Source organism: Salmo trutta, chromosome 17 (genome assembly GCF_901001165.1).
Source record: "Salmo trutta chromosome 17, fSalTru1.1, whole genome shotgun sequence".
NCBI classification, from domain to species: Eukaryota; Metazoa; Chordata; class Actinopteri; order Salmoniformes; family Salmonidae; genus Salmo; species Salmo trutta.
Genome location: NC_042973.1, coordinates 15,677,304 through 15,690,251, shown reverse-complemented (window position 1 = coordinate 15,690,251; position 12,948 = coordinate 15,677,304). Strand labels below are relative to the sequence as shown.

The 12,948-nt window shown below is 42.6% G+C and overlaps 2 protein-coding genes across 5 annotated transcripts in view; both read right to left on the bottom strand.

Moving 5' to 3' along the window:
- Nucleotides 1–252: 252 nt before the first annotated feature.
- Nucleotides 253–5,392, bottom strand: ctdspl3 (CTD (carboxy-terminal domain, RNA polymerase II, polypeptide A) small phosphatase like 3). Its single transcript, XM_029695857.1, has 11 exons — nt 5,081–5,392; nt 3,788–3,920; nt 3,560–3,694; nt 2,979–3,090; nt 2,496–2,607; nt 2,174–2,260; nt 1,931–1,993; nt 1,713–1,792; nt 1,335–1,461; nt 1,123–1,218; nt 253–708 (listed from the first exon to the last, which is right to left on the bottom strand). Exons 1-11 carry the CDS (start codon nt 5,177–5,179, stop codon nt 643–645), a joined length of 1,110 nt encoding a protein of 369 aa, XP_029551717.1. The 5' UTR covers nt 5,180–5,392; the 3' UTR covers nt 253–642.
- Nucleotides 5,393–9,185: 3,793 nt separating this feature from the next.
- Nucleotides 9,186–12,948, bottom strand: part of arid3a (AT-rich interactive domain 3A) — a 71,331-nt gene continuing 67,568 nt past the window's right edge. For all 4 annotated transcript variants that reach the window (XM_029695850.1, XM_029695851.1, XM_029695849.1 and 1 more), the window contains one exon: nt 9,186–10,856. In XM_029695850.1, coding sequence (XP_029551710.1) covers nt 10,762–10,856 — 95 coding nt within the window. In that variant the 3' untranslated portion in view covers nt 9,186–10,761. The remainder of the gene's footprint in view (nt 10,857–12,948) is intronic.

Sequence of the window (12,948 nt, the reverse complement as noted above, 5' to 3'; positions counted from 1 at the left end):
TAATGGGACAATTCAGAGAACGCATTTCTCATCCCTGGATTGAGTCGTTTTCCGAGCCATACCTTGCACCAGCTCCGTAGTGTCTTAACCTAAACAGGAAGCCTGTCCGACCCCAGTGCAGATGTAAGCAGTAGTCTCAGAATCTAGTTTGACAAGCGTAAAGGGAGATATGCACGAAAATGCAAGAAGTCATCCAGACAAATAAGACTAAATTCATCGGACACTTCTCAAATGATTCTGAAAAAGACCAGCATGGTTTAAGTTGTTTTATTATTTACAGATAAACTTGTTCTGGCTTTTGTTGAGGTGAAAAATCTAATCATGTCACTAAAATAGTCAAAGAATATTTACATAACAGCTTCTAAAAAGCTATTTTCTGTCAATATATTAGGATTATTATGTATGAAGAACATATTTTAAGTTGCGTCATTATATTCAAATAGTTCATTTTTCAACTATTAGCAATTTATTGCTGGGCTGAGTGAGAAATGTTTGCGAACAATATAGAATCTCTGCATTTTAAATTGACACACTATCAGAAACCCATTGGTCATTCAGGGATTATACAGAAGGACTAGAATAGTAGATCTAGTTCATGTTTGCAATTAAAACGTTTATGGAAGGATGATCAGAAGCCTTTTCTCAATCCTCAGAGAGCAGTCTGTGAAAGTGGTCTGTCCTCCTCTTCAGTACCTCCCGGCAATCATCCTACAGAAAAATGGTGCCTTCAAGTTAGTAAAAACATCCACTATTTATTTAGCAGAACACTGGTGCTGTTTGTTGTGGAACACAAGTTGTGGCCCAGTCTTTCTGATAACATTTCCAAACATAAGATAACGGTTTTAACTTGTGGTATTTGTAGAATACTAGCCAAGTGTTTGAGATTGACTCAAGGTTAGTTTTTCAGCTTTTTCCACACCCCAGGGGTATACCCACTTTCCAAATGAGATCTCTGTTGCATGTGGGATGTTTGTTTTGTCAAACGAGATTTAACCCTAGAAGACACCTAACTAGGTCGTGAATTATGGAAATTGCAACAACAAAAAAAGAAACACTACAATTTAATGAAAATAATACTTTGTATGCCACCGGAGGTGGGATACCAAAACACTGTCAACGTACTGTTCCGGACACTCTCTCAAGATACGGGATGAGCTTCTGAAGTTCTTTGTCCTCCTTATCCCCAGACCAGCTCTTGATGGGAAGCATATTCATCAGCTGCAGAAATAAAGCAGGAAGTTTAATAAAACTCCACTCTGCTTCCAAAGAAAAAAAAAAAAAAGAAAAAAAATATGCATCGTATAATTAAGTGAACAACATCACAGTAAACACACATGGTAGGGGTATGTGTGTGGAGCATTGTCCAAAACCACCGTTTTAGCAAGGTCCCTCTTAAGTACGCCCAAATCCTTGACATAGTGCCCAAGAACACAGGTACAGTCCTGTTGATACAAACGGTGTCTACAAAAGAAGATATCAGTTATGTACATGATATAAACAGTGTCTACAAAAGGAGATATCAGTTATACACATTTAAAGTACAACCTTATATCAACTGAAATCTATTCTGCAAATTATTCAAAGTAGATGAGATTGTCAGCCTGTCTCTGGTACACAGAACTCTGCAGCTGCAATATCACTAAAACAATACAGCAAAACAAGCATGGCAAAAGGACAGCAACCAAAGTAAAAAAAAAATGTACTTCTCATACCGAAACAGCCTTCTTTTCGGGTCCAAGATGTCCAGTATTTTCTTTGCATATTCTTTCTTTGCAGATGTATAAACAAACATCTGCGAAAAACACATTTGAGTCATTCAATTAACTGGCTTCTTAACAATAAACATATTACACACAAATGGGGGAAAGTTAAACATGTAGCTAAAATAAAAACAAATGGCTACTGCACACATAACAACTTGAAAACATACCTCAAAATGTTTTGTCATGGCTTCCAGAAATTCTTTCACATGTGGTCGTAGAATCATGTAGACCTATTGAGGTAAGAAAATTTAAATATTACAATATTTTATGTTACCGTCATTAGACAGACATTCATCCTATTAAAAAATAAATAAAAAATAAACACTGGTCATTCAAGCAAATATTAAAAGCCCTTTTCACTGCCTTCCTGAGGCCTTGTAAGTCTGAAATTAACAGATTGATTCACTAACTTTGTAATGATTGTCCTGGAAACATGTGCGAAAGGTGTACTCTGCATCCTCAATCCGGTTCAGAGAGCTGTACATGAGCGTTTCATCCTAGAACACAAAAAATGTCCAAGCAATTGGTACCCCATAGTGTTTAATTTTGATGGAATGATAAGATAACTTGGTAATCATCATGGAAATACAACCTACTGATACATTAATATACTAAGTAAATATCAGACTGTAAACTAGACCCGCCTAAAAATATATATTATACTTTGCATGGGAATTACAAAAGTAAATGCTTTGATTAGTCACTAATCTCAAAGGTAAACCCAACACTCACCAGATCTAAAACTAGAGTGGCTTGGGGCGTACTCCTCGTCTTAGGTGGGATGTCTCGTATGCACGGTTTGGATTGCTGGGATTTGGATGGAATGTTCTTGATGAAGGTAAAGCTAAATACCACAATGCAATGGATTCATTACTTTCAGGAAAAGGGAGTCCTTGAGAACCACAGACATTAGGAAAGCAAGTATGGGCAGTGGATTATTTCAGCAGAAGTGCATCACAAACCAGGAACAATTATGTTGGCCAGGCTGGCCAGCTTACTTTAGATGCCCAGCTGTTGATTATCTTATCAGAGTTATTTTACACCAATGGATGGTTTGCTGGTAACTCTTTGATCCTGCATTATGACATAGCCCCAAGATGATCCTGAGGTGATCTAATTCGTCAAGTAGACACATTGTATTTCATAATATGTTATGGCATGCAGCCTTATAATCGTATTCCACAGAACCAAGAACAAAAAAACAGAAGAACCCACGGGCTGAAAACGTCATCATTGTCCTCATCTCCAGCGAGAAGGCTGATGGAACCATAGCCAAACACACACTGCTCTGGGCTCATCACATCACCACTGCTGGGGGTTCTCGCATCTGAATAGATGGAAAAAAAAACACACAAAAAAAACAGCCTTGATTCAAATGAATAAGACTCATTCACCCTGGACCAATTGAGCCATTACTGTGCTGACCTCATCTACTCTAGCCTCAATAATCACATGCAAGTCCTTGCTAGCCTATACAGTAGTTTGTTTATTTGAAACCGAAAGTGACAGTTTCTACATAAACAAATAGGCCTACCCAATGGACTCAGGAAAGTGCCAAACCATGATGGCATATTCTCCAAGACAGAAGAATGTCTGTTTGGTTCTACACAATACAGTTCTATCTGAACACAAACACTGCACACCCATGAATTAGCCCCTGGCCTTCCAAGCAGGCTACCCTACTTGTAAAATACATACAAAAGCCAAACACACACACACTCGGGATTGCTTACTAAATAGTGTGCAAGTACACAATTTCGAACATAGCCCATCCAATCCACCTTTGATGTACTTACTTTCCTTGGTAGGTGTGAGGAACCGGACCATGGGGGAGTAGATATTTCGCACAGTGGAATTGAGGGGAGAGGAGGGGTTTAGCTCGGACAGCACCCGGTGATGGTGCACATTAACGGGGGTCTTGAAGCCCAGATCTAGAAATTAATACAGAATGATTGTCAGTATTTAGATTCCATCTTGAAATAAACAACAATAGAGCAATTGCATTCACCAAAATAAATGGGTACCTTCTCTGTCTTCATAGGCAGGGGCTGCCACCCTTTTCCTCCCACGCCCTTGTACAAGAGGGCGCTTTGTAGCTGTGGGGATATCATCATCAGGGTAGAGTGACTGGTTATCTGGCTGTTGTACATCTTCATCCTACACACAGAAAATATCATTGTGACAGTCTGGAAAAAGTAGCTAAAAGCTCACATAAAAAGGATCAGAATTACCCCCACCAACTGTATGTCAGTAAAGTATTGGGCACTAGTATAACAACTTGCAAGTTGTCTCACATACTGGCTGACCCAAACCTTGATCAAAAAAGGTTTTATCCAAAGCGACTTACAGTCATGCATACATACAATGTACAGGCGGTCCTGGGAAACGAACCGACTATCCTGGAGTTCCAAGCACCACAATCTACCAACTGACCTACTAATGACCACATTATTATTATGAGTCTTTGTCCTATGGAGGATTCAATTCAATCAAGTGTGTATACTGACATTTAACAACATCTAGCTACAGTGATAGTAAAAACAGAGCGCATGGCGACATAGATACTAGTTCAAGTCCCTCCCCCTCGACCTACTTGTGATGGGTAATCTGTATCCTCTCTGCCAGACGTGGAGCTATTTCAGGCGAAATGCAAGACATGCCTACCTGCCTGTATCAACATGAGTTGATGATAAAACCAGTGTGATGTTAAACAAAAAACATGGGTCACCGTTTTATATTACGGACAGGTTATGTTCAGTTATTATAAATGAGATAAAATATTGCATATATAGTTTTGGGTAAGAACGACAAATACATTCAGGGTGGCCAACTGGTCAGTTGAACTGTGAACAAGAACCATTGCAACATTGTCCGTTGTAGTTAGTCAATTTTGCCAGCGAGTGATGATAAACTCTTTTCACGCCACTTCGTTACATCTACAACCGGAATTAATTTGTTCGTAGTAGGTTAGGAGAATTTATGCAGCAGGTTGAGAATTAACATATTCAGGTTATGCTAATTAACGTGTTAGGTTAGGAAAAAGGTTAGGGCTAGCGAAAATGTTCTCATAACCTGCCATGAAAATCACTTCCAGTCGTAGCTGTATCGAAGTAGCGTGAAAATAGTGTCCTAGCGACTAAGAGCATTTTTCTAGCTAACTATTACATCATTGTTTACGGTTGTCAAATCGGCTAGCTAGTTAGCAAGCGATTGTGAATTCGGCTAGCAATTTTGTTTAAGCCAACGATAATGCGTAATACGCATTCAAAATTCAGCTTATTCCAAGATATTTGGTCAAAACAAGCTCATCGATTTACCTTTTCCGGAGTTACGCTCTGAGCCGCTCTCTTCGAGGACCGCCGACCGTTAAACGGTGCTGATGAAGGGTAAGCAATACTTCGAGACCGAAGTCTCATCTTCACAAAATGAAATGTTGTACACGGACAATAATCCTTGTACCTACTAAAAAAGTCGAGGACAGATCAGTTCCTGTTTGTGGTTGCTTTTCGTCCTTTATTCCATTAGTTTTCGTGCTGTTTAGTTTCTGTTCATTTAAATCTACCGGGAAGGTCTACTGCTGTAGCTAGCTGTAATCAAGGGGCGGTGCTTTAAAAAAACAGTCAACGTGATACCCATGTCACGTTGCAGCTGGTAGCCTGGTGGTGGCAGACCATTTCTAGATAGGGGAATAATAGTCATATTCTATTCATGTTCCATTTGTATGGCTTTTTGTTTACAGTTAACTCCCGATGTTTTATTGTTTTGTGGATGAATAGATGGTGTATGACAAAGTGTAAACTTTCGAGGTGTATTTTTGCGAACCATTGGTATACCTAAAATGTTTTGTAAAAATGGAGTAACAATGTACATAATGTACATCAGTAATAAGACAAGGTTCAATACAAAATACAATAAAACACACCCATTTTATTTAAGATTATATACTTATGTTTTTTCCCCCATTTAAAATCCAGGCAGATAGGCCTACATTAGATAAATCATGTCTTAAACTTTTCCAATGTAAAGGCTGATGAATAACAATTTACAAATGTGTTTAAAGATATAGAATGTAATCTTTCCAGGTTTAACCATGCCATTCAGTTGATACCAACATTCAATGTAATCTGTTCTAAAGAAACCCTGAAACATTCATTGTCTCTTTGTGCTGAAGAATTTATCAATGCAATTGTGGTGTAAAACCTCAGCTGACATTCTAAGAAAATGTTATATTTATTTATATCCAAAATGAATGTATTCACACAAACACATTGATTAAATAGGCAAGAATCGTTCTTCACCCCTCAGAAAAAAGCATTAAAAAGAGATCACACGTTCTAAAAAGCGTGTTGTTGATCTGTTGTTTGGGCACTACACCTTGCTAAAAACTGGTCACTGAAGAGGCACAAAATGCCACCCCTGAACTTCACTTGTTTCCTTGTATTTTGGGAAACATCCCATTCAGTGGAAAAAAGGTTCATCATAGAAAATAATGAGAAAAAATATCACACATGCACAAAACGGACTGAAAAATACTTTTGTGCCTGTACCTATAAGAAGTAGTTGTAGGCTGCAGCAATAGTGTTTCAATATAGCAGTTTGTTGCCTAGGGGTAACACCGACCAAAATGCAAAAGTGCTACATGAAAAATAATCTGTAACACCAATGAAGAGAAAGAGAGAAATACAAAGCGCAACACCATGTGCACACACTAACCTGTAACTTTAGCCCTAGCAGGGATACATCCATAAAAACTGGAGGTAGAAGTATATTCCTGAGAAGTAGAAGAAAAAAGCCTCATTTATATTCTACATTTCCAAGTACTGCACATGACAACAAAATAGTTAACAAAATCAAGGCAAGTGTGTCAACCTAGTGGTTCCCCAAATCACAATATTATTATCATTAATATAATAACTATTGTTATTAATATCATGATAATAAATGTCATCAGCTGTAAATGTAATATCTGTGCTAGGTTGCTATATCATATTTTTTTTAAAGAAAACGTCAATGTAAAAACAAAGTAATATAATCTAGAGCCATCCAAAGAATTTTCAGAAGTGTATAATTACTTTTCAGAAGTGTATAATTACTTTTCAGAAGTGCTATAATTACAAGATTTCTTATGCTGTGACAATTCTATGAATTAACCTGTAAATAGAACTATATGTTTTCATTCACGATAACATTGTATTTTATTTCATCTTCACATATGTTTTGGTTGTCCCAGCCATGTACAATCTACCAAACAGATAGCTAAAGCAAGTGGTATGTCTTATAATGTCTTAAGGCTGAACATTCATGGAAAGATTCTGATGAGAATCTCTAAAATCTAAAGGATATAGAATAGAAATCTATAAGCAAGCCTCTTCCATGATAAGTAGGTCTCCTAACTTCTGTTGAGATGAAGAAATTATAGAATTCTCCTCAAAATCAAGTTGAAATCTAAACTGTGGGCCTTGCAATCAAATATAAACAGAGTAAAGGCAGAGATTAGGCCTACCACGGAAGCTAGAAACAGCTATGCATCCCAAACTGCATCTGATTGTGTGCTGTAACAAATACATCCACTAGGAGGCAGAATCACCAAGGCATAAAGTCAGTATTGCTGACAGAGGCTTCCCTGGTCTCATTGCATGTTGCCAAAACAATCCAAAGGGATTGTCATCAATTATGATAAATAAATTATTAAAGGCGTTAGACCAGGAGTGGGCAAACTTTTTGGCTCGAGGGCCACATCGGGATTTTGAAATTCAACGGAGGGCTGCATTTTTTGGGGGACCAATTGTTTGTTAAAATCAATTTGTGGGGCCTCCCGAGTGGCGCAGTGGTCTAAGGCACTGCATCGCCGTGTTTGAGGCGTCACTAGAGACCCGGGTTCGATCCCAGGCTGTCACAGCTGGCCTACATTGAGGTCAAATGGATCTGCAGGAAAAAAGACCATGAGGTATACAATGTGTGTAACATCTCCTTATTGTTACTACAATAAAGTCAAAATCGACCTTCCCTGAGGATTCTGAAAAGTACTGAGTGTGAATCGATGCGGTTTCTTGAAGATACAGAAACAGCCTTCCGTCAGATTCTCCTCTCCACCCTCTCAGGGCTGCGCGTCTCAAACTCTTGGGACTGCTTCCTACCTGGCAGGCTGCTCCTACCAGGTGACGTGGAGAGGATCTGTGTCAGCACCATGTACTCTCACTACTGGCATGACCCAGGGCTCTGTTCTACGCCCTCTCCTCTTCTCTCTCACTCAGCTCCGTCATATCCTCACATGGTCTCTCCTCTCACTGCGATGCAGATGACACTCAACTACTATTTCCTTCTCCCCTTCTGACACCTAGGTGGCAACACATATCTCTGCCTGCTTGGCAGATATCTCAGCTTGGATTTCGGCCCACCACCTCAAGCTCAACAAAATGGAGCTGCTCTTCCTCCCGGTGAAGGTCTGCCCGCTCCAAGACCTGTCCATCCCAGTTGACATCTCCATGGTGTCCCCCTCCCAGAGTGCAAAGAACCTTGGCACGACACTGGTCAACATGCTGTCGTTCTCTGCAAACATCAAAGCAGTGACTCGCTCCTGCAGGTTCATGCTCTACAACAGAGTATGACCCTACCTCACACAGGAAGCGGCGCAGGTCTTAATCCAGGCACTTGTCATCTCCCATCTGGAATACTGCAACTCGCTGTTGGCTGGGCTCCCTGCTTGTGCCATCAAACCCCTGTAACTTATTCAGAACGCTGCAGCCTGCCTGGTGTTCAACCGTTGCAAGTTCTCCCATGTCACTCTGCTCCTCAGCACACTCCATTGGGTTCCAGTCGCAGCTCACTACAAGATAATGGTATTTGCCTACAGAGCAGCAACAGGAACTACCCCTCTCTACCTTCAGGCTACGTTCAAACCATACACCCCAACCTGAGCACGCCATTCTGCCACCTTTGGTCTCTTGGCCCTCTTGAAGGGCAGCTCCCGCTCAGCCCAGTCCAAGCTCTTCTCTGTCCTGGCACCCCAATGGTGGAACAAGTTTCTCCCTGAAGCTAGGACAGCAGAGTCCCTGCCCATCTTCTGCAAACATCTGAAACACATGACCTTTTCCCCCCTTGCTAGCTCTGACTTGCTGATAGCTACTTTATTTAGGAAAAATGTACTTACTGTGATATGTGGTTATCCCACCTAGCTATCTTAAGATGAATACACCTTAGCAGTTAAAATGCAAATATCTCTGAGAGCTGCAAATCAATGGATATCTGATCAAAATGTATATTTTTTTAAATGAGAAGATGCTCGGATGGGGATGCTTGCCTTGGGGACAAAGTGGTAAAAATATCAAATTGAAGAGCAGTGCTGACCCAAAAGTCAGGAATTGATTGGGTGTTTCCACCCATCCTTTAAACCATAACACAGCTCTATGTTATCGTTAGCCATTTATTGGGATAATAATTGGCTATGACTTTTATTATTCTCTGAGAGAGCTTTTCCCCCCAGGGTCTAGCTGGCGAGGACAGACTCCTTCATACGCTTCAGTGAAAATTGTTTAATAGAACAACCATTGTTGTGTTGCTACAGGAGCATGATTACTCTGCAACTGTGTTATATACAAAAAAACTGTACTTCTGATAACTGAAATTAAGTAAAGCAAATGCCAGCAGATGAAACAGATATCTGTCAATCCCACAGTATTCTTTGTAACATCTTCTGTTGACATTAAACTGGCCTCCTCTGACTCCTCAACAGATTGAAGATAATGGTATAGCTGTGAATATAAGAAGCACTTGGATATAAGCAGCACTATATAATGCAAGCATGTAGCTAAATTCATTAATGCTTTGTCGTTATGAAGATTTCACATATCAAGGTGTAGGCACTCTTGAGACATTATGATGACAAGCTTCTAAATAGAGTCACTTCCAGCCCCAAACCTTAGTTTTAAAGGCGCACAACGGCAGAGCTAAGAATTCTTGCACATATCAATCCCTACTCTGTGTTGTCTCAGAGTGATCAACCATTAAACTAAAAGCTTTAAGTAGAGTGAAGATGATCCCACTTCTTATAAAATGACAGAGTACCCTGGGTAATTGATGAAACAACCTGATAGAAAACTAAATTCTACATGAAAATCAAAAAAATATGGTTGAAATGTGTCATGAGAGAAACAAACACTCAAACCAGGAAATACATTTGTATAATGTGTGGCTATGACAGAAACATATAGCAGTTAAATACAATGTTATTGTTTCACAGCAATCTGGCGGACACCTGAGAAAAACCTGCACATATTCTAAAGCCCAATGAGCATTAAGAATTCCTGTGACTTCTACTACAAAAAAAATGCAAGACAAAACCTGTGTCTGAGCAATTAATAGAAAATCTCAGCAAAGATTGATTTGTTTCCGACTGCATCCTGCAAATGTAAAAGAGGAATTCTATAACATGAGGTCGCAATGATAATTTGTTATACCCTGAAGAAATAACATACTTTAAAGCTTTTCTACTTAAAATACAAGAAATGTAAAATGCTTTATAGAATCCTAAATATATATTTTTTGCAATGAGTATATTGTTAGTGATGATGATGATAATAATAACAATGAGGAGAATGATAATGTTACAAACAACTTATTTTTCCTCTTGAGAAGAAGCTTCATTGTCAGTCAGTAGCTGTGTTAAATGTTTAAACAGTGCATTACCCTTCCAATGTATTCTTTTTCTTTTGTTCTCAGATAATCTGTACATTTATGTAGAAATAAATTATTCATAGGCTGTGCAAATATCTATCATATACTGGCTCCTTGTTGAGTTATTCAAACTTATTTAGGCTAAAGAACAAAAGAGGGAAGAATATATGAGAGGACCTGAGAGTGTACTTCAAGTGGTCTGAGTTTCAGTTTGTCTTGCCATATATATGTTTTTTTTGGCATAGGCTAAGTAGAAAATGAGGTTTATTTTTGGCTTTAGTTAGCATCAAAGATAGGTGGATGAGGTAGGTGTGTAGGGGAGCCATTAGGATCCACTGTGCCCACCAGGGGCTTTGTTGTTACTTGATGATCCAGAGGGGCCTGAGGAGGCTGACCCTGCTGCCTGAGCAAAAAGTACACCTGCAAGGGAACAGAAAACAGAAACACCAGTGTGAGACTTCTGTCATTGCAAAAATAAAAGATAGCAAGTTGGTCTGTTGACAAACAATGTTATGAATTCAGGAATGATAGTTATAGTAACACATACAGTACCAGTCAAAAGTTTGGACTCACCTACTCATTCAAGGGGTTTTCGTTATTTTTACTATTTTCTACATTGTAGAATAATAGTGAAGACTTCAAAACTATGAAATAACTCATATGGAATCATGTAGTAACTGTAACGATCGTCGCCTGGTGACGAGGAAGCGGACCAAAACGCAGCTGGGAGCGAACACATGTTTATTGAACACACTGGAATTAAACATGTACACAAAATCAAGAAAACTGTCGATACGTTACGTGCTCAAAACAAAGAGACAACAACCCACAAACATCGTGGGGGGAAAAGGAACTTAAATATGATTCCCCAATCAGAGGCAACTAGCGACAGCTGTCTCTGATTGGGAATCAACAGAACCCAACATAGAATTACGCCCCAAAGCAAGGCTATACCAAAAACATAGAAAATAAACTATAGAAATGCCACACCCTGACCAAAATAGAAGAGTTCACCTGGTCAGGGCGTGACAGTACCCCCCCTCCAACGGTGCGTACTCCCGGCGCACCAACCTAAAGTCTATTAGGGGGGGGACCCGGGTGGGCGCCTCACCCTCGGTGGAGGCTCTGGCCCCGGGAGTGTTTCTCCCCCTGCCTCCACCCTAGCCCTACCCCTCTGGCCCGGACTGGACCACGGTGGAGCGGCATGCTCAGGCTCCGGAGCGGAGCCGCCGACCGGAACAGGACTGGTCACCGGTGGACCGGACACAGGCCGTGCCGGACTGTGGACACGCGCCGTGGGCCTGGTGTGGGGAACAGGGACGGGCCGGACAGGACCGGGGACACGCACCACCAACCTGGTGCGGGGAGCAGGGACGGGCCGGACTGGACTGGGGACACGCACCACTGGCTTGGTGCGGGGAGCAGGGACGGGCCGGACTGGACTGGGGACACGCACCACTAACCTGGTGCGGGGAGCAGGAATGGGCCGGACAGGACTGGGGACACGCACCACTAACCTGGTGCGGGGAGCAGGGACGGGCCGGACTGGACTGGGGACACGCACCACTGGCTTGGTGCGGGGAGCAGGGACGGGCCGGACTGGACTGGGGACACGCACCACTGGCTTGGTGCGGGGAGCAGGAATGGGCCGGACAGGACTGGGGACACGCACCACTAACCTGGTGCGGGGAGCCGGGACGGGCCGGGCCGGACTGGGGACACGCACCACTAACCTGGTGCGGGGAGCAAGGACGGGCCGGACAGGACTGGGGACACGCACCACTAACCTGGTGCGGGGAGCAGGGACGGGCCGGACAGGACTGGGGACACGCACCACTAACCTGGTGCGGGGAGCAGGGACGGGCCGGACAGGACTGGGGACACGCACCACTAACCTGGTGCGGGGAGCAGGGACGGGCCAGACAGGACTGTGAACACGTACTGGTGACCTGAAGCGTGGAGCTGGTTTAGCCACTCGTCCTGGCTGGATGCCCATCCTAGCACGGCATGTGCTGGGCATGTCCACCGGACGCACCGGGCTGTGCGGGCGCACTGGCGACACAGCGCGCAACTCCGCTTCCCATGGCTTGGTGCGGGGAGCAGGGACGGGCCAGACAGGACTGGGAACACGCACTGGTGACCTGAAGCGTGGAGCCGGTTTAGCCACTCGTCCTGGCTGGATGCCCATCCTAGCACGGCATGTGCTGGGCATGTCCACCAGACGCACCGGGCTGTGCGGGCGCACTGGCGACACAGCGCGCAACTCCGCATACCATGGCTCCTCCTCCAGATCTTCCCTCTGCAGGTCCTCAATCAAAATGTTTTCTTGGGGCTGTTTTCCGGGCCTCCTCGACCGCCGCCTGCGACTCCGTCTACCGGCTGGCTTTTCCTCCTCGACCTGGGAATCCGTCCGCCAGGGTCCTTTCCCCGACATGATCTCCTCCCAGGTCCAGAACTCCTTCCCCTCGCGAGCCCATCTCTCGCGCTCCTTTTCCTCCCGCTGCTTGGTCCT